Below are 24,380 nucleotides of genomic sequence, written 5' to 3' on the forward strand. Positions count from 1 at the left end.
TTCCTTTTGCTTCGCCTTTGAGCTAACCACGGAGAGCGAGATGGAGCGCAGCTGTGTGTTATGCTTTCTGCATCATCAAGGGAACCGACAGAAACAGAGTGAATCCTCGCTCCCTTTTCTGTCGCGTCGCTACACGTTAGTTAGAAAAGGGTGGCTTGCTTATCGTTTTGCCGGTTTTTGTTGCTTTTGCTCTCGCCCCTGTTTGAGCAACGAGACACTTTTCGAAGCGTAACGGTTGGTAGCACTGTTAGTTATTGTTTGTCACTTCAAAATTTGACGTTTCGATGTCGGGGATCTTGAATGTGCTGTTTTCGGGCTAAACAAAATGGTTAAATATCATATGAAATCCAAAAGAAAGAGAAATTTGATAGTGTTGTGTTATGTGGATGTGGCAGGATAACACGCTAAGTTAGTAACTGTTCTGAAATTAATACGTTGAGTTGTTGAAACCATAAAAATGTAGGTTTGTATAAAAACTATGTGTTAAATGACAAGTCCACCTTCGGCGAAGAGATTCTTCTATGTTTTTAATTTATTCCATAAAACGTTTATTTAACTTATAATTTATCTTAACCAGACAAACACTGCTTCTGTTTATTCTCTTGATCTTTGTTTATATCAGGAATTCTACCAGACTCTGAAAGACTATTTGAAGTTCCCCTTTCTGCGTATTACTGCTGAACTACGGTCCTTGGTTTTGGTTGGTTTCAAGCTGACACCGGCCCTAATATCCGCCAACAGACGATCGTTGATCTCTTCCGGTGGAACGGCATCGGTGGAGGGTTTCTTCCAGCCAACTCCCTTGCTTCCGGAATTAACACTCCCACCCGGTGCTAGGGGTGGTGGTGGTGGTGGAGCCGGACCCGGCGGTGGCGGTGGAACAGAGGACACCTGATGCTCGGAGGAAGCCATCGACGCTACTGGCAAGTGTATTCAACAATGTTCTCTTCCGTAAGTACGATTCACCTTAGTCAACCGTAGCAGCAAACTTCCGCTACTAGCGATAGCCAAAAATTGGAAACGGTCGCTGACTCGACAAGAATATATCCGCCGATCGATACACGAATTATCTTATCACGAATACACAGCACCGGGGGCAGATCAATACGCCGGCGAGCAATGAATCATAGCGGGACCAAGCAAGCAAACACACCTTTTCCCGACCGGATGGTTTCCGACTGACTGACGGCTGGTCCACCGACCGGTCCCATTCTGAATTTCGTTCCGAAGCGTTCCATCTGTCTTGCGGCGGGAATTATCTTGAGAGGGTAAAAGAAGGAACAAACAAACACCCTCCCCAATATGCAACATCTTCCCAATCATCATCACCCCCAAAAACCACACAAACACACCAGTGGCACACCGAGTGCCGGGAGGAATGTGTATAAGTACTGCTTGCCCTCTTACTTCCGACGGATCGGTCGGTGTTTCCTTCGTTTCGCGATTTGCACTCTTGGGCAAAGTAATTATCCATCCAAAATGCGTTATACACGGCAACCGAATCCCAACACAATCGACGGGTGGTGTATGCGCCTGAAGGTTGCCCGTTGGAAGGTCATTTTTATGTTTAACGATTCGAAAAATGTAATTTTCTTTTTTTGATGCTTCACCGCTAATGGTTTGTTTGCTTCCACTTTGCGTATGGTAAGGGTTTAATTTTTGATGTTCATTCCCCGCGCGTGGTTTAGCCCCAAAAGAGGCTAAACAGATACAATACTTTTTTGGGCGGTTTTTGCCGAAAGGAACGTACATTTTTCTATCGGTTACCCGGGTGGTTTGCTGACTCATTGGCTAAAGTGACCGGGGAGGCCGGTTCAACAGCTCACACCATTTTTTTATGCTTTTGCGATGATGCGAGTTTACGCATTCGTTTGCCTGCGGGAAGAAGCAGTGGGTGATAAAAGGAAATGACGGTTAAAAAAAATTGTGCAACACGAGACAAGAAATCCAAATCGTCCACAAGTTGTCCTCGGCCCTGTGAGTCACGTAGCGGTGTGGACACGTTTCAGCCGGAGGTTCGGTATTGATTTAAAATGTCCGAAGGACTTTATGCATTCACCGGGGTGGTTTGATTTTTTTACTAAAACAAAGTGCAACCATCACTTTGGTGTGTCCTGTTGATGAATAATTTGTATTTGCTTGTTGGAAATCCCCAACAGGGTCTATTATTCTGGTTAAACAATATCTCTAGATAGCCATGTATTTGGTGCAAAACCATTAAAATGCATACAGTATGGGACCACCTGAACAAAATTTTGCTTCGATAATCGCTAATCCCTGGGGGTGTAATAGCCCCTCGATAACAGGAACCGCAAGAGTAGGTGATCGCATTCTTATCGTGTACGGAGGTAAAGGGATTAAGGTATCGACTACTTAACGTAGATTTAATTTCCATACCCCCAATAGTGATCCCCCCCCTCGAGTAGCCTTTTTCTTTCTCCCACAAGAGGGTAAAGTTCCCATAATACTATCAAGTACAAATCGCAGTTGTCGAGAGCAATTTAATTGCCTCCTTGGATGTCGACTGCGAAAAGTGTGTGTACCGCCGCCGGCCGGGCTTGACTTGCGGAAGATAGGAAGCGAACCTCTTAGTGCAACAACCTTGACGGTTTGTCGCTAGCTGTTCCATGCAGCTACTTGAACGATGGATTGCTTAATGGATGGAAAAAATGTGCGTTAGCTGCGCTCCCCCGCGACGAGGATGTCTAGCACGTCTCCATATACCACTTGCTACTTCTCAAGTGGAATGGGCGCTGGGAAACGGTCGCGTCAGCGTTGAACGGCGATCACGATCGTACCGATGATTAATGGCCTTTGACTCACATGAGAGGGGGGTTGGTTTTTGTTAAATATTCATCCTCCGTCGTTGTCGCCTTCGCCATACATCCACCCCAATACGGCTGATTTTTATGTTCGCATCGATACACCAATGCCGGCGATAAGTCAAAGATGACCAATCAAAGTGACCGCTGGATGATTTCACGAACATTGGCGTTCTCGGAGCAGCTGTTTAAAAAAATCGGTTTCATATTAAACTTTCGTTTTAATGAAGATCTTCTCTGATGCCTTCGTACGGTATCTCAGATCTTGTACAGATCTCGTGGCATGGCTTTCATTCAACTCGTTAGTGTATCAATGAACCCTTTGAAAAAGTTGTTCCAAAGTTGTGAACAGACTTGTACATTATTGCCATGTTATGTTTGTGGTTAGTGGCAATTGGGAGCTGATGGACTAAGGTGAGTAAATGATAATATACTAATGATGAATTTTATAATCAGTTCATTTCTTTCATCGTATTCCAGATTGGAAGCAGATTTTCAAGAGGTAGATCGAATGTAGGTAACAGTAAAACATACCAACCGGTAAAGTTGACGCAAACCAAAACAAATCACAAACGCGCATCTGTGAGGATTTAGTTAATTGAAATTATGTAGCTAACACGTGGCTTCTAGATCCCCAAATCGTCCTACAACCTTCCACACCCTTTTGAACCTGCTTTTCATCATCGCATCAAAACCGGATACCTCCCCAACACACAGTCCCTTCACCATGTGCTGGGTGTTGCCAAAAAATTCAAAACATATGATGATTCATCTGGCGCAATGATATAGCTTGTGACGGAAGAACAACTGAGCAAAGCCCGCGAGGCTTAACCCTTTCGTCAAGTGCCGGCCGTCTGGGGCTCGTGGGGGCAGAAGGGGGAAACTGACACGCAGGTCACCGAGTGGCGCTGAAATAGTAGTCATCGACAAACTGACTCAACACCGCACGACGGCAGACGCAGTCCAGCAGCCACCCGGGACGGTTGTTCGTCGCTGAACAACGTACACAATACAAACGGCTGCCACAACGTTAGAGGAAGAGCGCGCGCGGCACGTGCTTCCGTTTTCTTCAAACCGATTTGCGGGTTGCTTCGATCGGATCTACGACATCGCAAGGCTTCGTTGAACTTTACGTTTTCGGGAGTATTGTTTTTTAATGATCGTGCATTGTTTGGTGGAAGTGGTATTGTTAAACTTTCGCTAATTTGTGTAACAAATGTAGCCGCCGGTCATGGTCGGCAGAGCGGTTGTGTTTGTGTGTGCTTCGGTTGTGGAGCAAAACCGGAAAACGGAATGTTAAGCATCCTTTCGCATCGCACGGCGGGCAAATATTTGGTGTGATATAAAAATCGTTCGCTCGAAAGGCTCGCGGGCTTAAATGTGAATACGCGTAGACGGAGGAAGGGGTAAAGGAAAGTAACATAAAAAAAAAAACATCAAAACATTCCCGCCATACACACTCACACTCGCACGTGCTGAAAAAGTCTGTGAAATCGAAAATCGACCAGCCCGCGAACGATAAGATAACGACTTATCTTAATGCGAATCCGATCTGTAGCACCCTCCAGGCGGGACCGACCATTGTCATCATCAACATTATCATCAGCGTCGTCAGTGTGTGTTGGAAAGTCCGTCCATTGGCGGTGGCATGTTTTGCGTTTAGTCGCCGGAACGTACTGGACCAGTGTTAACGTGTTTCGAAGCGACAACACCCCGTCCGGAAATAAGTGTGCGGAACAAAATCGAAGGGTTGACCTTCTCCTAAAGCGAGTGGGGCTCGTGTCCTCTCCCCCACCACCACTCCCTAGTGTGGATAACAGGACTGTGCGGTCGGTACACAAATGTTTAGTGCAAAATAACTAAATAAACGTGAGCACAAAGTTCGTTGTGTACTTTGAGGTTAGTTTTAGAACACTCTGTTTAGAACAACGGCCGTACGTTGCCCATTGCGAACCGATTGCGCAGCAGCTCACAATGACACCACCTCCACCTCCGCCACCACCACCGACCCTTGGGGCACCGGTGGCCCCGCTGGCACCAAGTTCCAACACTCCCCTGGGAGTCTCTCCAGAAAAAGGAGCAACGAAAGCCGTAGCCCCAACGGCGGGTCCCGACCATAACGATCAGCTGATGGCCGCGATTCGGAATGGGATTAACCTGAAGCCAACGAAAACCAACGACCGCAGCACGCCCGGGTTCATCAAGCGAGCAAATGTAAGTAAACCCTACGCTCTTCCGCCATCTAGGGCACATGAATTTTCAGCAGCTTGAATGTTTTTTTAGGACTACGATCATCTCCTCTATCCATTGGTATTTGGTTCGAATAGTTTCACGGTACACTCCTCGTACGTGCCATTTAAAGTACACGAGCTTCGCTTAAATTATTATCTTGTACGAGGCTTACTTCAGAGCTGCTCATCCTAAACGTTTAATCACCTTCCACGATGGTATGAGTTCAAATAACTAACGTTCATATTGCTTGTCATCGAGTACCATCTTGAATGAAGGCCTCAGCTAAGGTCCACTAAATATAGTGTACACGTGTGCATCCGAAGTGAACGGTGGTTTACGGTCGGCCCTTTCATCTATTTATGGCAGTTAGCCTGACCCTTCTCTTTGGCGTGTCTTTGAAGTGTAAATGTCTCTATCACGGGTATCCATATTTTCTCCCCTTGGCTCTTAGGTCCAACTTACAAACTCTCGTGGAGGATTTTTTGCTTCCTGTTCCGGCGCGAGTCTGTTTCGCCACCAAGCGCACGTTTCTTGGGAGCTTAATTTTGGTGTTTGTTGTGCACAATTAATTCCACTAGCTGAACGCTGACCAAAGTTCCCCCCCGATCCGGTTTGTTCCGTGTGTTTGTTTCTCTCTCTCACTCTGTCCCATACTCGGGATATGATGCGCTTCGTGATAAAATGCTAATAAGTTCCGACCGGGCCGGAGAAACTCTATAAAGCATGTATCTTGTTGGAAGCTGACGTCAACCTTCGTTTGAGGTTAATTCAACCGGTTGACCGGTGTTCGAGGGGTGGTTAAAGAGGATTGGTTTGTTGCAGCCGCGGCTTTGGCGTTATTCTAAGCTCCAGCTAAGTTGTATGGGCTCGTCTATTGCTCCTACGGGATGCCGGATCCTTGTCGTTGGCCACCGTCAAGGTTAAACTTGACGTGCCGTGTACGTACCGTAAAGTTTACGACAGCCAAATTCCAGTCGGCGGGTAGATCCGAGGTTTCTCCAGATCTTATCGAGAGCTATTTCGGGTTGGCTCAACCGGACCGATAAGCGAGTGGCGCATTGATTTTACTTTACGAGGGAGGAAAGCCATGACGCCGGTCAGTCGAGGAATTCGGCGAGCGTATGCCAAATCGTGAGATTTAGAGGCAGCACGCGCGGTGGTAACAAGCTGCAATTAGAATCCCAATCTGATCCGGTCCTAGTTCACACACGCAAGATCCGTCGACGCCTTTTAGTACAACTAATAGTACGGCTGGGCCGGCATAATGAAGGGGCTACCTTTGTTGGTTAGAACTCTCGGTTCCCGGGGGAAAAAGGGAAAGTTTTGTTTTTCACGGTAGCCCGAGTGGAGCGGACCTGCCGCTTTTGCGAAGAAGGAATAAAATCATCGCAAACAATGGAGTTAGAGATCGTGTGAAAAATGGCAACCCGCCGGAGGGATGGATGGGAGGACGTGGGAACATCTTGGCCGCGCACTGTATGCATAATCATCGCATCGTTTGGTCACGCACGTTGGAGAAACAAAGCGAACTCTCCGGAGCTTTTTAAAGACAACTTCCGGAAGAACAACGGTCCGCGAGGCCGGGAAGGTCCGAAGGTGATGCCGGCCTCGCCAGTGCCGCCGGATCGCGTCTTCCGGGAACTCACCGTTGCACGGTGTGTACCTTGCGAAAGCTTTGCATTGTTTGGCGGACAAAAGCAGATGTAATGCATCACGGGGTGACAATTGTTGCAGTGATTTTCTTTGTCCGCTTTTTGGTTGGAGCTGCAAAAAAGCGCACCGGTTTTCAGTGGGAAAAATACTTAGGCTTATGGTGGTAATTTGGGAAGCTGGAGCTAAATTGTGTCACAATCGACACTAATTTTGTTTTGATGAAATAATCTAAGATTGTATTTCATGTCGAATTTAGGGTTGATGTTGGGGAAATAGGTGTGTAGTGACTGGAAAACGACAGATAGAAAATAGACAAAAAAACAAACATATCATGGGAAACATCTCATCGATGTATTATTTTCCCTTTTCATCAAGACCCTGAAGATTGTTGTTGCTACAGGTGTCGACAAACTCTCCATCATGTTCGCTCCAAACAAGATAATGATCGATTAATCGCCGCTAGGTAAAACTCCACAAAACCTGCAGCGAATGGCAAAAAAGTAGATGTCAATGACGCACAACTTCTTCCCTTCCCTCCCGACGTGGGGGGGAATCATTGGCTTCACTCCCTTTTGGGTGTAGTCACCTTGCAGATAAACGCGATGGGACGCGATTGATAAGACTTCGAGCACACCACACTAGCGTTAAAGCAAAAGGGATAGCAGCAAATTGTGGAATGTGTCAACATGGAGCTATCGAAGGGCCACGTTTTTGTTTTTGCGTGATAAAATGCATTTGAGAGAAGAAAAAAAAAGTTGTTCAAGTTGGGAATTCCTCGGTTCGGTGTCGATCAACAACGCGCGGGTGTGAGCTTCTTAGTAAAGTTATTTACTTGTAGCGCGAAATGAATCATTGCGAGAATCAACACGCTATCGGCGTCAGAACATGCCCACTCGGGAAATGGGACCCGATGTGTAGCAGAAAATCGTGTCGTGTTACTGCATCGATGCATTTGCTTGAACAGTTTGACTAATTTAGCACACATTGGTCTGGCGGGTGAAAGGGGGGAGTGGCGAGTCAGAGGGAAGAGCGAGAACTAATGGTTTCATTGCTCAGCTTTGCCCTCATCAGCTGGTAACCGCAAAACGGTCAATCAATGAAATGATGTGTGCGGACAGCTATGCCCGGCTGGAAATGACGTGGAATTTGTGATATTTTCGTACTTTTGCCATGCCTTTGCATACTAATAATGCGCTTTTAAAGAAAACAGGCTTGTTTACTTATTTTTGTTTTCGATTGATTAGAAACATACAACCAATCTTTTCATAAAAGCATAAAAAATACATAAAATACAGAACTCTTAAAGGAATAACAATAATTGCTCTATAACTTAACATTACAATATTACGATAACAAATAACTCAAACTAATAAAAGCCATAAAAATAACCATAAATAAATTGACAAATTCCCAGATGTTTATGTAACCGATAAACCAGTGAAATGTCTTTCTCATTTTTACAAGTACTAATGTTAATTATGTCTTTTCATTTTAGGGCCCTTTGGATGCAAATGGAACTCCGGAACATCACGATGATGCGTCGAACCAAGATAAACCGTGTTCAATCGACGAGATGAAGGACGCCTTGCAGGCCGAACTGCGGAATACTTTGAAGCGAAAGATCAAACAACAAGACCAGGGCGACGGGGATGGCCGGAAGAATGAAGACATCGAGCGAGCCATCGAGCATACGCGCAACGAGGTACAGCTGAAGCTGAACGGCCCTTCGGGGGCTGAGGGCGCGCCGAAAGTAGACAATCCACTGAAACTACTCGTTGACATGGTGGACAAGGAGCGTGGGCTGAATGTTGTTGTTCCCACGGCGGCACCACAATCAAGCCCGGTTCCTTCAGTGAAAGGAAACGTGTCAAACGGAATGTCCCCAGCGACCCAGAAGACCGAACCGATGACCAACGGAAGCGCTACGTTGAAAAAAGTTTCCATTGGTCAAGGCCCGGTTGCGAATGGAATGTCCCCACCAGTCCAAAAGACCCAACCCATGCCGAATGGAAGTGCTACATTGAAGAAAGTTTCCATTGGCCAAGCCCCGGTTACAAACGGAATATCCCCACCAGCCCCACAGAACATCCAACCTACGTCCATCGGAAGTACTACATTGAAGAAGGTTTCTGTTGGTCAAAGTCCAGAAGAGAATGGAACCGGTACTAAGCTCAATGTTAGTACCACGCCTTGGAAGAGTACATCGCCAGCCACGGGCAAGATCAGCTCACCGATGAAAGGTGCGACTCCAAAGAGTATCTCCGATGCGGTCACAACTAACGGAACAGGATCAAAGTCTCCGGTTCCTTCGAGAAACTCACCCACGGGTATTACAGCTGCGCCCAGCTCTTCCAGTCCACCGGTAACCTCGAGTGTTACTCCCAAAATAAATACTAGTCAAACGGTGAAAACTACTTCGCCGATAGGAAACGGAAGCAACGTTGCAACAACGAACGGTGGAACGGCTGTTAAGACTGCAACTCCGACTTCTTCCGCTTCCAAAGCACCTTCGTATGGTGGCTCCGTCAGTTCCAGCACTATAACAAAAGGCGGGACGTACTACAATACACTTCCAAAAACGTTTGGTGCCTCTACCAGAACTAATTCTGCAAGTTCTGCCATGGCATCCCCTAAGACAGCCGCGCCCGTATCGTCAACTACGCCACCCGTGTTCAGCAGTACCGTGAAGATATCCATCGGAGGCTACGGCGAGGGCAATAAATTGTCCTCCAACGGTGCCAGTCCAATTGTGCGAAATGGTATTCCATCAAAAATAGAACCTCTCACCATTGAGGTTGGATCGAGCCCTGGAAGCTCCACGAATGGCACATCGTCTCCATCGACACCGAAAGAGCTGCTGTCACCACAAGTTCGCAGTGGTGCGGCCGCTATAAGACCCTCCCAGATCCGTACGCTCACCAAGGCGGGAAGCGTCGTAAGCCATACCGACATCGTGGAAACGCCCAGGCAGCTTGCTAAGCTTCCGATATCGTTGATCGAACCGGCACCGGTACTAACGGCAGCTGCGGCCGCATCTCCACCACCGGCAAGTCCCCGGATGGCTACGGCACAGCAAACAAACAGCAGCCCGGCCAAGGAGCGTACACCAATGTTCGAAAAAGCCGGTTCTAAGGAACCACCGAAGAGTCCCCTAAATCGGTGGACTGACAGTTCGTCCGTTTCCGGGGGGACGGCGCGCAAGCTGCTGCTTAGCCACGGACGACCCAACTTCACCATCAAACGATCGAATTCGCGCCAGGGCTTCGATGTGGATGTGCCGGACAGCAGGAGTGACACCGTTAAGCCGGTGTTTCGCATACTAACGGATTTGGAAAAAATTGAATCAGAACAGGACCAACGGGAACAGGCGGCAGGACATGAGCAACAGCGGCCGGCCGGTGGCCAACAGCAGTACGTTTCGTTCGCAAAGGACCTCTCGAACGCACCGAACAATCATCCCGACGTGGCCGTGGTGACGAAAACGGTCATCAAACCGAGCGCACCGAGCGATCCCTTCCTGGAGACGCTGAAAGACATCAAGATAAATATTGGCGAGATGAAGATAGTGAATGCAAAGGACGCGTAAAATCATTTCAAGACATCTTATTTGACGAAATACAACGACTCACGTTTGGGAGTTTAACTTCCAAGGCAAGGACAACGGGAAGCTAACCACTCTTGTTGTAGCTTACTTTGATGGGCACGGCGCAATACTAGGATTAGAAGGCGTTCGTTTATAGAATGGTCGCTAATTTATGTAATATTTCTTATGGTTTTTTTTTTCTTCTTTTTCTTCTATATTGTGATTCGAAAATAAATAATATCGTTAGAAATATTGTAAAACAACACTATCATTTCTTACAAATGTGTGCGAACTTGTCGTCAGTCTGGTGGTTTGCAGTGGAATAGCGGTTCGTTCGAATTTTCGTTCGTTCTTGTGCCCATGCCTACTTGATGCAATAGTCTATCCGTTGTTGGCGAATAACGGCATCCTGCTTCAAGCAGCGTTCCTTCAAACCGGCAATCTCTTTCTGCAGCGTCGTAATTGTGGCGTCCTTCTTATCAATAGCTTGTTGAACTCTGAAAGATTTGGAAAAGAAATTTGATTCCAATTTGTAGTCTTCATTGATTTATCATGCTTCAGGGTATTATTATTATTTTTTGTTTTGTTTAGTATAAACGGTCTCGACATAAAGAAGGTTTCGATGGAACTACTGTACACACCAAAACCCGTGACACTTCCTCTGATGAGGAACCATCGTCGCAGAACAGGTTATCTAAGTCACCCAACTTCTGCATAGAAATGCTGGGAATTTGCTTCTAGCGAAGGTTATCTGGTCCCTAGCAAGAGTCTAAGCCATCTGTATTGAATCCTTCTTCTTGCACTTCAGGATATTACTTACCGACAATAAATTCGTTCAATTTCACGCTCCCGCTCCCGCTGCATGTTGGCCATATCCTTCTGCACTTCCCTGCGGGCCTCCTCGCGCATCGTTTCCTTCTCGCGCAGCAGATCGTCGCAAAGTTTCTTCGCATGACTTAGCTGGAGTTCCGTTTGCTTGGCTGTCGCCTTCATGTTCTGTATCGTTGCTTCTGCTTCCGCTTGCTTGACACGTGAGTCCTGATACTTCTGCTTCATCAGTGCCTCGGCCGCTTCCGCTTCCTTCTGCTCGACGTCGTGCTTCTCCTTCAGTCGGCTGGTTCAGGGGTTAAAAAACGGTATGATTGGGTCTTAATAATTAATAAAAATCGGCGGTAAATATGATTATCCTATGTTACCTCATTTTGGCATCGAAATCTTGCTGATACTTTTGCGTCTCGGCATCCACCTTCGCCACGATACGATCGATCTGTTGATCACGCTCCGTGCGACACTGTGCGCGGATCTCGTTCTCTCGCTCCTCAAGTTCCACCTTCGATTTTCGTTCGTGTTCCCGCTTCCAGATGGCAAAGTCGGACTCGAACTGCTTCTGCAGTTTGGTCAGCTCTTCCTGGTGTTTCGCTTCACGTTGTTTCAACATCTGCACGTACTCCTTCTGTGCGAACTCCAGGTTTTTCGCGTTCTCCCGTTTAAGATCCTCGAGCTGTGATTCGGCGTATTGCGCCTTCCGGGCCGCTTCCTTCTGTAGACGTTCCTTTTCCAGATCGAACTCGCTTAGCAAATGCTGCCGTTGTTGCTCGAATATGCTGCGCTCTTCGCTCACTTGTCGATCGAATCGCTCCAGCAGTGCCTGACGTTCCCGCTCCAGCGTAGTTTCGCGCTCCTTCGTCAAACCCTGCCGGACGTCGGCCTCCTTCTGCTCGTACTGCAGTTTCAGCTCACCCAAAGCACACACCATCTCGTCCTTGTGCTGGCGCTTTAGTTCACCGATCTCCTTCTGGTGTGCGGCCGTCATCTTGTTGATCTCCAACTCAAGCCCTTTTACGGTGAGTTCCTTGATCTTTTTCGTATTTTCCCGGACCCACTTTTCGCGACGGATCTTCTCCGCCGCCAGGGCAGTATCGCGTGCCCGCTCCAGTTCCGTCTTCAGCCGGTGCTCCCAGCTCTGATTTTGTGAGTCCAACCTGCGGGTCAGCTGTGTTACCTTATCGCACAGGCCCGACTTGTCTTTGATCAGCTGATCGATGAACTCCTGGTGACGACCGATGATGTCCTCGTAGTGCTTCTTCTGTTCCTTCAGCTTGCCCAGGAGGGCACATTTTTCCGTGCGTATCGCCTTCACCTTGTCCGCCTTCACGGTTGCGATGTGATCCTTTGACAGCTGCATGGCATTGCTGAGCTCGTTCGCCCGAAGGGATAGTTTTATTACTCGCCGGGCCAATTGATGCTGCGGTAATTCTAAAAGATCCGTCATCCTGTAAGGTACAGAAGAGCAAACAATGATGGTTCGACTAGGTGGTGGTGTTAGCTGTACGCTCACTTCGGTACGGCTTCCATATAGTCCGGTTCGGCTGCAAACTCCAACTCGGAACGATCCGATTCCGACGGCAGCACACCGCCCGAGGAGCTGGTAGCCCCTTTGTAGGCTGACTTTTCACACTTGAGTTCCACCTGGTCCAGGTACGAGAAGAGATCCTTTACCTTGCCCTTTGCCGGTTGCGTTGGATGATCGGAGGATGGATCGCCTTCACAGCCAGAGCTGACCTGGGAGTCCGTGCAGTCCAGAATGTTGCTCAACCGGTACTCCACTTCATTCTTCAGCGCTTGAAAATCTTTGTTGTAAACGAAAAAGTGTTTAGAACTATTTCAACTGTAAATAACGAGGAGAAAAACCTGCCCTTACCAGACTTCTGTTTGGCACTTCCACTGGGAACGGAATCGTCATCGTAGTTCGACTGTATACTACCTAAAGCTTCCTCACGCTGTTCTATTCGCTGGCAAGTCGGTTCCTCGTAACTTGATGCGTATGTTGGTGGTCGATCCGTCGAGTCGGTTACATCCCTGGGTGAAAGAGTTGTTGACGTCGTGGCACCGCACTTTCGCTGCTGTTCTTCGCTCCCTTCGTGCTCCATAGCTGGCGCTTCCGTGCATACCGGAAACGTGTCTTCATTACACGACATCCAACTGACGACTTTATCCATGTGGAACTCGGATATGTTGCTTTCCTCCCGACATAGACCGGATGAGAACTTCCCCCCGGAACCGGGACTCCCGTTTGATCCACCTCCACCGGCGCTGTTATTCTGTTTTTTCGCATTACGTAGGATAGATTTATGCGTGTCCGCAGATTTTGGCTTCTCTTTTCCGTTTTTACTTTTCGACAAGAGTGTGTTTTTCGAGTGGCCAGATTTACTCCCGGTGGTGCTGCTACTACCGCTGCCACTCGCCAGGCTACTCGCACTCGCCGAGACAATGTTCTGCTCCTTCACCTTGAAGTAGTTCTTGATGACCGGATTTGTGCTGGAGTCTAGCCGGTTCTTGGAGTCCGTGCTGCTACCGAGCGATTTTACCTTGCCCGGCGACATGCCACCCGACGAGCTAGCAAACTGTTTCTCTTTCGGTCCACTTTTGGTGCATTCGTTGTTCAGGTTGTGCTGAATGGGATCCTCTTTGCCATCGTGGCAACCGGTCCTGTCTCTGCCCAGTGTGGGTAATGGCCGATTCTGGGAGCGCTTTGATGGTGACTGCTCCGTAATGATTTCGTTGATGCACTCGTAGTACTCGTTGATCACATTCTTCTCCAGCATCGCCCCAGGTCTGATCGGACGATCGAGCTCAATGTCCGTATCCTCGGTAGTGCTCTCTAGTGCCTTGGTCGACGTGGAGTTCGCAAATAGGTCTTCCGGCGTATCCGATGGAGTGAAACATTTCGGATCGTACGGTTTCGACCCGACCGATGCGTCGTCCACCGCGCTTCGTCCCACAGCCATCCGCAGCTCCATATCGTGCCGCCGGTTAAGATCCTCAATCTCCTTCTTGTAGTCCTCAATGATCTTGTTCGATTCACTCACGTCACAAACGGGTGATGGAGATGCCGCCGACACTGGAGGACGTTTCCCTAGGGTCGATTTGCCATCGTCGCACTTGGTTTCGTAGCCGGAGCTTGTGGTGATTTCGTCCTCAAACTTTACCCCTCCGAAGCGTACGGAAACTTCCTCCAGCATTGAACTCTCCTGAAACTTTCGTTCGTCGTACAGCGTGCTTAGATTGTTGCTACCGCTTGAGTACGATTTCTTTGCTCCTGTCACACCGGCGGGCGGTTTAGTTTTGCGTGGTTGCTTGGATGGATCATCTTTCGTGAGACCAAACTCGTTCTCCTCGAAATCGCTATAATCGATCTCGTACGGATCGTTCGAGCTGAAGGAAACCCGTCCCGGCAGATCCACCTTGCGTATCTGTTTCTCTGGTGAATTGTTGTTCTTCTTCAAACCACCGCCGGATACCATTCCGCTCGGTTTCCGGTTAAGCGGCAGTGCAACCATCGGAAGTGGGGGCGATCGCTTTTTTTCATCTCGATTTGTGGAAGGCTTAGCTCTCCATATTCCTTCCAGTTCTGCCTCATTGTTCGATTCTTGCGTGTCCTCCATGTCGTCCGTGGTGGTGTCCTCCTCGTCCTGATCGTGTTCTTCCTCTTCCGTACTATCTCTAACCGGTCTCCTGCGTTCGGACTTTTTCTGTTGTCTCGTCTTGCTGCCACCGGAGTTCGAAGATCGTTTTCGGCACTTGGTTTTGGCCACCGACTGCCGCGTGCTGGCCGTTGCTTGCTGTGGTTGTTGTCTTCGCTGTTGCCCAACGCGATCCACGCTGTTGGATGAACCGAGTGCTGAGGGAACTTGCGTAGACCGTGCCACGCCCCTGGACTCCCAATACCTTGGGATAGGCTCGGCAAGAAGGCTCTTAAGAAGCAAACTCGAGGACGATGTGCTACGCTTCGAAAACTGAAGCTGATGGAACGGCGACGGTGGCTGTCGTGGAAGTTCGCCCCCACTACCGCTTGAGGTGGGCCGCTTCCGGTAGTGATATTGGGTGCTGTCCGCAGACAGAGGCCGCCTGATGTGTGCTCCGGCGGCCGAGCACGGGCGGTTGTGTTGCTGCAGTGCCGACCCCGGGCGCTCCCGCTGGTGATTTGTGTTGGTTTTCTCGCGCGTTGCTAGGCTAATCTGTCAACGTGAAATTGTCAAACGAAATAGCGCGTCAAAATTTTGGAGTCCGTGGACGCACCATGACCTACCTTGCTGTGGGGTACGGTGCGTGATGGCCGTTTTGAAACCATTTTAAAACCTACTGCTCACCTGTGAACCATTCAGACTTAATTCCATACTGCTGCAGTGATTTGTTCACCACACTTTTGTACCACAATACATAGCTTCCGGTGTGGTTTTCAGTGATGTTTTGCGGAAAAAATACTGTCCTCACACGAGTATGGCTACTTCTGAAATCTTAAAAATGTTTTGTTGTTGAACTGGGTTAAATATAGCAACCGCATTGGTTGCTATGGTATCCAAATTTTTGCTAGGCATGGCGACGGCAACCACGTTGCTATGGTCTCAATAGCGGAAACAAAACAAACCGTTGCATCCGTCCACGTGCGAGGAATACCTCTGCATGTGGCAATGGCAATGGAGGCGCCTTGTTGATTGTTTACGTACCATGTTTGGGCATGGGGAGGCACATGCCAACAATGAATGGTAGATTTATTGCAGAATAACTACATCCGTTGATGTCTTTAATAAATTGACACCTGTTGTTTTAAATTGGTTGATTGAAATCGATTGATTGCAATCTAGTGAGTATTAGATATAGGATTTTGGCTTTTTATGCAAATATGTATCATGGCGACGTTGAATCCATAACATCCATATATACGTTAAACTTTTACATAATCTTTGGTTTTATATTTCTTTTTCATATTAAATATGAATAAATTTCAAAATAAACAACTGCTTTCTACGGCAATTAATAATTTTGATTTTAAAAATGAGGTACTGATTGAATCACTCCAGAAGCGAACATCACTACCCGGTACTGTTCAGTATAGCGATGGCAAAAGTAAGTGGATACTGAATTAAACTTGCGAAATAAAAGCAGATCGTCAATATCTGTTGTTCAAAGTATCAAATACTGTTGTTCAAAGTATAAGTGATATTTTTCAATACAAATTTGGCTTTTGTTACGGATGATTCTTTATTCATGTGTTATTTTAAAAAGTAACGAAAGTACCTACTTTACACTCGTTCGTGGACCTAGCTTTTATTATCACATTCATATACCTAGCAACAGGAACTAGGTTGTCTATCACACCTTCCTTTACAAACTCAGTCAGTTGAACTCAGTTGATTTTTGATGCTCGCGTAGTAAAGACTTCGTTCGAATCCGCGTGAAACGTCTGCGAGATTGTGAGTTTGTTGTTTGTCGGTGCCATCCCCTGTACCCCTCCTCCCCCGCGCACAACACAAAGACATAATTTTTCTCTTCTAACAGCTTGCACACCCAGTTCATCCGTCCGTCCCGGTTAGAAATTCTTTAAAGCAAAACCAGTTTGCGACAATTTGTGAAGAACGCAAAAATAAGACGACACGTTCGACAGTGTAACCTGAAGCCCCCCCCCCCCAGCAGCACTAGCAGCCGCAGCTGTTGACGCATCCCGTTCAAGGCCAACGATTTTCATTCGATTTTCCGTGCACCGTCCCGTCAAGCAGTTGGAAAAATGTTCAGCGGAATTACTGGTGAGTCGAAGCGTGCACAAAGGGATGCGAGAAGGACGGCAAGTGAAAGTAAAATGAAAATGTGCTTTAGAATATCAACGCAATAGTTAAAACTTCTTGCCTGGAACATTTCCATGGTGCTGCCTGGATATACGGAAGGCCACCGTATGCGGTATTACGCATCGATTTTGGTCCCCTCGCACAAAAACGCGCTCGTGTGGGAAGGGCTCCGGGTGCAGTCACCCGGTGAGGTGTTAATTTTGGTTTTTAAATTCAAATTTTTTTTAAAGGCACACAAGCCGGACCAGAAAAGCCAGACGGAGAACTATTTGCATACGTTACCGAACTCAACTCATTTTCAAATAATAACCTCATCGATGGATTTGAATTTAAATAGGTTCTGTTCGGGCTTACCCGGTTGTTCGTTCTTTGATGAAATTGTCAGGTTTTCGGTCACTTCGTTTTTTCCCTATTCTAATCAAAAGCCAACAGGACTTGTGTCGTCGTTGTTTTGGTTTGGCCTTCTCCAGTTCCATACGGATCTCTGGGGTTTTTTTTCTAGTTTCCTGCGCTTCCTTGCATGTATGCGACATACTGGCGTCTTCCTCGTCCGTTGGAATTCCAATCATGCGCGCTTCGTTGCCGTCGCCCACAGACGGCGAGCTTCTTCCAATTCGTCCTCCCTTGCAACACACCAGTCCGGGTATGGGTCAAGTAATAGCGTGGCCTTTGGTGGCCGTCGTCTAGAAGGTGCCCTCATCTTGACTCCTGAGAGGAATGCACCTCCATGCCCTCCCCTATGGGGCGGAATGAAGTAATTGCTCGAGGTCCATGATAATTTGATTTAATCTTGCTCCAATTTGTTCACCTAGTTTTGTTGTCTTTTAAATGCTTTGCGAGATTAGACCGAGGGTGATTTATTCCTTTTTGTTGAGAGTCTAATTTGACTGGAACTGATTTGCTGCCACTGAACGGTTTGTTTATGTGTTTTCTAAATCGGTAGCAAAGCATAAGAATAATTAAATGTTTGTTGCATAATGTGTCTTCAAAATTTATCAATTGCATCTATTGAACTTCTCTCCATAGTATCACTAATATTCTTTTAATTTGGTTACTATTAATTTAACATTTTCATGGACGCCGCAGGAGGAGCAAAATGTAAGTTGCAGCGAACGGAAGTTATAAAAAAAAATCAAACAATCCAATGTTATCTATTGCTCCTCACAACATTAAACCTTTTAGTACGGGAACTTTCATTTCCTTTGCATAACTTTACAGCGTTACACGACATCGTTCAGAGTTGCCCCGTTGTCCCACAAGAGTAATTAACCTTTTAACATTGACTTGCCCTGGGGGTGTAACAACCACCAAAGACCGAAGGAAGGACGCTGGTAGACCCATCATCCCGATCGATAATGGAAAGTGGGTTGGAATTTTTCGATCGCGCTGGAATGTGTGATGACTCAGCTGCCCTGCAGCTGGTGAAGGGCACTGCAGATAAATATCGGTTTGCCGGCAATACCCGTTTACAGGTTGCGGACTAACATGAAGTCCATGTTAGAAACCTGGTTTACGGTTCCTCAGATAACTGTGTAAATTGTATCCAAGGGCGTTTGACAATGGAATGATGTTCCTTCGCGATTATTTCGGGCGATGCAAACTTAAATGAGATCAGCTTTTGAACGGTCGTTTACGAGAAGCTGTCCGTTTGGCACGTTTAAAAAATAAATAATAATCTACGTGGGAGGAATGTGTCGGTTGATTTATTTTTTCAACCAACTTGGGCTTTGAATTTGTCTGCGTTGAGAAGGTCAACTTTTACAAATTAAATCGACCATGTGATGGTGAGCGCGACATTCTTTTTAGATATTCTGTCCCTGGTCATTGAAGCATCAAGGGACATCCTGTCTCGGTTGGTACATTTTTGCTTCGGCCACAAACCCCCCTCTACCTCAGTTGTGTAAATCACTGCGTTCAGCGATTAAATCTTGCTCAGTGCGCTGCATCGCAGTTATTCGCAAGTGCATTTGCACCATAAGCGGGACCGTTTTGTTTGCCCGCGGCCTTAATGACGCGCCCGACACGGGCTCTCTCAAACACCGAGATTGTTGAACGGAGGTAATCCCGGCGTAAAGAAAAATCCGTCATCCACCGGGAGGAAACGCTGAGTTGGGCAAGATTGTGTGATGAGTGTTTAAAAATAGGTCACTACAAAGTTGGCTGCTGTTGTGCTGAGAGATTATTGCGGGAAGGAAGTGTTGTTTACTTCCTTGTGTCTGATGGCGATCCATGCGGAACTAAGTTACATTTACTTCCGCTTGCTTGTTGCAGGTATTGAGTCGGATGAAAATTTTGATGAAAATTTTAAACGAAAAAGCGGAAAATCAACAACCACCACACCCAGTAGCATAAGGACAAACGCGAGAAAAATCGATTGGCCGGAAAAGTAACATCGAAGATATGGTTCGTTACAGTCTGCGAAGCGAAGGAGTAAATGCAAGCTCAAGTACCGCGCGTTGGTGTTAGTTTGAAATTTTTATGGAAGATTTCGACCAGCTGAAGTGTTTCTTTTCGGGAGTGTTGGTTGATTATTTTCTTACATTTTCCCGGCCAAGCGGATGATTAGAAAGTGGAGGAAAACGGGTGGCGGTACGTGCGCCATGGGTGAACTACTGTTTTTTTACTTCAACCAAACACACCGATGGATGAGGTTAGCCAAGGATGACATCATCGTCATCGTTGCCAGCCAGCCGGCCAACCCAATCGCAGGCCACCAGAGCGCGAATGTTGTACGGGCTAAAAACGGAAAACATTCCACCGGTTTATGGCTACATGAAGTGAGGACGTTAAACTTTTTTTTAAATCGAGAGAGGTGTGATGGTTAAACTATGTTTTGTGAAATACATTTAATATTTAACGTTTAAAGAAATTTATTGTGGTAAGATTTGGTTCCTTTCGATTCAAAAAATATTTCATTTCATTTAAGATGTTATATTTTATCGATACTGAAAAAAATAGTTTATTTCACTCCAATAAACTCAATTAATTTGCACAAGTCTTCTGTGAGCACAAAGCCAATGTTTGGAGTAAAACACCATTAGGCACGTTTACCCGCAACGGATTGGAATCGCTAGGGTTCGATACGTGGTATTAAAAAATTTAAATTACGATTCCAATGATACCCATTTTCTTCAACCGATCAATTCCACCGCCTGTAGTCCGTGTGTGGAAACAGAAACAGCCGCAGTTTCAGCAGCTGGGGAGTTCACATACGCCGGCACACATACAAATTGTGGTCCACGAGCCGGCAACGTGCTTCGGTTTGCGAGTAGAAAATTTTATTGCTTCGCGGGCTTGCCATCGCTCGGTGTGGGGTGTTTTAAAACGTCACTCGACACAACGAAACTGTTCGAAAACTACACCAAGCAAACCTCCGATGGTGATGGACCTCTAGGCCTCCCACAAATACTCTGTTCGGTCGGTTTAAATCGCAACCCCGCGAATTATGATGTTGTCTGTTTGAAATCCGCTCCGAGTTGATGTTGTAGAGGATTGCAATCCGTGAACTACGTATTTTAATTGCACCTCAGCGACCGCGCGCCCGCTCCCGGTGACATGAGAAAACGTGGTTCTCCGGTGGGACGCTGACCTTGGACCGATCCGGTCCGCATGTGCGGATGACATCAGCCTCGAACACCATGTTCACCGAGATGATGATTTTGAATCGAGAACGACGACGACGACTCGATCGCGATGCTATCGAAACATTCGCACTCGTGGTTTTATAGTGTTTTATTTTTTTTTTTTTCAAACGGCACTATGACTACCCTAGCGTAAAGCAACACACTAGACAGGCAGAAAGATGTAGAGGAAGTTGGATGAAAATATAGCAAAATAAAACATTTGAACATTTGACGAGAAGGTGGAGCCGCGCGCGGTGACGATCGCTGAAGTGTACGATCGCGAGGTTGAATTTGTAAACAACATGAAAGCGGCGTTTGACGAGTTTTGTGTTGGGAGTGGTGATGAATGAAGGACAGAACAGCGCTTCTCAATGAGGAACTTGTTACCTACATATTAGAGTACGATAAAAAACAAGTGGTTGGTGTAATGTTTGTGATAAAACACTAATCAATCTATTGTTTCCTTAGCTTCCCTGAAGAACCTCGGCAGCAAGGCGGAGGGCCTGTTCGACAAGAAGAAGAAAGAGGCGCAGGATCTGGCCAACGAGAAGGCGCAGGCCGCCAGCAGCCTCGCCGAGGAGCAGGTGAAGAAAACGCAGGAATCGTTCAGCAAGACTAAAAACGAGGCGGAATCGCTGGCTTCGTCGGCGGCCAGTGAGGTCGATGCCACCAAGCAGCAGGCGTCCGCGGCGGCCGAATCGACCTCCCAGGTAAGCACCTGCATGCGAAAAATAAGAAAGGATTTTAATTTAATTAATTTCTTTGAAAATTTTATCGTTTTTTTAAGGCTGCCGGAACACTGATGGATCACGCGAAGCAGGCCGCTGAGAATGCGATCGCACAGAGTGCCGTCGTTGTGGAGAAGGCCATCGAGGAGCAGATGAAGGTGGCCGAAGAGAAGGTGGATGAAGGTATGAAGCTGGCGAGCGAAGAGGTCGACAAGAAGCTACAGGAGGCAAACCGATTGGCCGAAGAAAAGCGTGGCGAACTGGAGCAGGTACGAGAGTAGTACAGGTTTCATTACTAGCAACAAGGATATTAACGATCTCATCTCCTTATAGAAAGTAAATGATGTTACCACGAAGGCACAGGATACGGCCGCTTCCGGTGCTGCCGGACTGCTTGGAAAATTGAACCTTGGAAAGTAAGGCGCCGCAGGCCGTCGACGTATCCAGAAGGATGGAGGAGCATGCAACACAAAACTAATGACCTTGCACAACGCTTTGCTGCAGTCAGCGCATTGGATGTGCTCGTTTAACGTGATGATATTAAGCTTTTTGGAGAACTTTTTTATAATATGATTAATGTATATTTTTAGCATGGCCAGCACAAAGTTGCGAAATAGAATCTCTTTTTCATACGGTTAACGAAAAAAAATTGAAACAACTCAGATATTACACGCCTCGTACAAAACTCTAGCAGAACGATATTGCCTTACGCGAAAAGGACGAGTCTTTGAAAGACAAACTAGGAGGAAACAATAGACACGACGAATTGCCTGCAAAGGGAAACATTTTCCTAATGTAGATGAAATGCCATTGCTTATATCTACCCGATGAAGCCTTAAAATGTTGTAGGACGTTTTACAGTACAAGCGTGCTGTACTGTAGAATCTTAGTTTACACTTCACAAACAGGAACCGAATGTTCATTTACACGATAATTGTTATGCGTTAAGTTAAAATAGACAGGCCAGGCATGCGGTTTGTTTGTACGCAAGGTAGTTTTGGATTGTTAATATTTGAAAAGTTTGAATTATTTTGGCCACATTTTATAAAGAAAATATGTAGATGTAACAGAAGCAAAATTGAAACATGAAAGAAACCCGTTCGTGGGAACAATGTTAGGTAGCAGTGTGGAACAGAATGGGAGATTTTCTATTTCCACAGCACATTGATTTGTTTGCAGAAGTTTCCAAAGATTGCTGCCATGTGCTTGTTACACTGTAATAATCAATAAATAGATTTTAGAAAGATCTATATTTCGATTGTTTTTGTTGGGTTGTTAATTTTATTTCGACTTTGAAAATATTCGTACGATAACGCAAAGCGCTAGTAAGTGGCCTTTTGTACAACACTGCTAAATATGTAAATTGTTTTCCTGCTTATCTTATTGTACTTTATTTATTGGGCTTTTAATAATTGTAACTAATTTTGTAGCATTTGGGGCTCTTGGCACCATGTAGACAAGTAAATGTATTTTTTTCTAAGAATCAGTTTAATTTAGCATATTTTACTTCGTTCTTTCCGTTATGTGCGATGAGAAAAATTATTTACGTAAAAGGCTTTTTGAAAAGGCTTTTATCAACTGAAAATTTTTATAACTGTCAAACCTCGTTCAAATTAGCAGCGTCGAAATAATCCTCGATTTCCCGTGGTCAACACTGTAGTGTAAACGCAACGAAACCGGAGGTTCAAGTTGTTAAATATCCAGTTGTAGTGTTGGGAAAATCGATTCCCGATTGGGATTACGTGACTAATTCCACTCACCTCGGGTCTAGATCGATTCATATCAAATTCAAATAAATTGGAATCAAGTCAGAACCGAATCAAATCGAGTCCCAAACAAATCAAATCTGATTCGAATCCCAATCTAATCAAATTTTCAGAATCGTTCAGATGGGATTCGAATCTTTGGAATCCGTCTAGGGGATCGAATCTTCAAGTCTTCCAAACCCCGATTCTGCCAACACTAGCCAGTTGGTACTCAACACTCAAAACGAGTAGTTCAACAGTTCTCGCTGCGGAGGATTTCGCGGTCTTCAAGCTCGTCGTCAAAAACTAATTGCTTACATCGTGTTGTTTATTTATTACGATACTAATCAATTTTAGAAAGGTGCCCTGTAACCTATCGATGAAATCCGGCGTTGAAAGACGGCGTTTTCATTGACTGCGAGTGGTTCGATTTTTTTTGCTGTATTGATTGTTCATGTAACGCTTCGCCGCTAGTTTGGCAGTTTTCAACCATCGGTATTTGGTTAGAAAGTATATATCAGCATCAACCACCTCGCTTCGCATTTGACGGCTGCAAATGATGCTAAAAGTAACAAACGTGTCCCGTTCAGTGCTGGTGTTGGTTCCGCGGCGGCGTTAGGAAGAAAATAGCAAGAAAACAAAAACCGGCTGGCGGATGATGATACTGTGTGAAAGTACGCGCACACTTGTCTAAATAAGACGCCATCGGGAATAATCAGCACGGCAGTGTGAGCTGTGAAAACCTGGGAAATAAAAGCCAAAAGAGCTGCTGCTTAGAATATTATCCATTCGTGGTTCACCGCATGCGGTTCGTCGATGGCGACGTGTTTACCAGCATCAACATCCAGGCAGGCATCGCTTCGAGTGGTGCAATTGTGAAAGCAGTGCGACTACGAAGGAGAAGAAAAGTTTGCAGCACACGGTGCTGCGAGTGAAAAAAGAAAGTTTAGCAATAAAACCCTCCACACCTAACGGTAGTGGTTGGCCACCACCTGGTGTTTCGAGGCCACCGTTTCCTTGGTCGTGCTGATCGAAGGGACACAGCAGGAGGGCGCAGTTTATAGGATTCACCGGACATACGATGCGCATTGCATAGGTAAGTGAAGCGTCCATACCTTGAACTTCTCTCTATTTCCCACACAGGTGTTGCGTGTAGACGGTAGAGGGTATTCCCACATCTAGCCGACACACACAACCCACGTTTGTGTGCTCATCGATTTTCGTTGTTCGCCCTCGTGGCCCGCGGGGCAAGCCGAGCGTGTAGGTGGCAGCATGATGGGGGCGCCGAAGCCAAATATGGGAAAACTATTAAGGCCATCTCCACGCATCATGGCGCGTGTTCCAAACTCGTTGTAGCACTAGCTTATTCTG

General features: G+C 46.5%; 3 protein-coding genes and 1 long non-coding RNA gene across 4 annotated transcripts in view; 3 read left to right on the top strand and 1 right to left on the bottom strand.

The window, feature by feature from the left end:
• The first annotated feature begins 4,796 nt into the window (after window positions 1–4,796).
• LOC131285780 (mucin-2-like) lies at window positions 4,797–10,293 on the top strand. The gene is made up of 2 exons (XM_058314636.1): window positions 4,797–5,036; window positions 8,203–10,293. Exons 1-2 carry the CDS (start codon window positions 4,797–4,799, stop codon window positions 10,291–10,293), a joined length of 2,331 nt encoding a protein of 776 aa, XP_058170619.1.
• A 361-nt stretch (window positions 10,294–10,654) lies between these two features.
• Window positions 10,655–15,467, bottom strand: LOC131288387 (centrosomal protein of 131 kDa). The gene is made up of 6 exons (XM_058317517.1): window positions 15,441–15,467; window positions 12,992–15,308; window positions 12,629–12,920; window positions 11,487–12,563; window positions 11,111–11,404; window positions 10,655–10,787 (listed from the first exon to the last, which is right to left on the bottom strand). Exons 1-6 carry the CDS (start codon window positions 15,465–15,467, stop codon window positions 10,655–10,657), a joined length of 4,140 nt encoding a protein of 1,379 aa, XP_058173500.1.
• A 1,388-nt stretch (window positions 15,468–16,855) lies between these two features.
• Window positions 16,856–22,461, top strand: LOC131287761 (signal recognition particle receptor FtsY). The gene is made up of 5 exons (XM_058316844.1): window positions 16,856–16,874; window positions 18,000–18,011; window positions 21,005–21,246; window positions 21,324–21,533; window positions 21,598–22,461. The coding sequence occupies exons 1-5, from the start codon at window positions 16,856–16,858 to the stop codon at window positions 21,682–21,684; spliced, it is 570 nt and encodes a 189-aa protein (XP_058172827.1). The 3' UTR covers window positions 21,685–22,461.
• Window positions 22,462–23,247: 786 nt separating this feature from the next.
• LOC131287765 (uncharacterized) overlaps window positions 23,248–24,380 on the top strand; it is a 38,487-nt gene continuing 37,354 nt past the window's right edge. The window contains exon 1 of the long non-coding RNA XR_009189260.1: window positions 23,248–24,105. This is a non-coding gene — a long non-coding RNA (uncharacterized LOC131287765). The remainder of the gene's footprint in view (window positions 24,106–24,380) is intronic.

The sequence above is a fragment of the Anopheles ziemanni genome, chromosome 3 (genome assembly GCF_943734765.1).
Source record: "Anopheles ziemanni chromosome 3, idAnoZiCoDA_A2_x.2, whole genome shotgun sequence".
NCBI lineage: Eukaryota > Metazoa > Arthropoda > Insecta > Diptera > Culicidae > Anopheles > Anopheles ziemanni.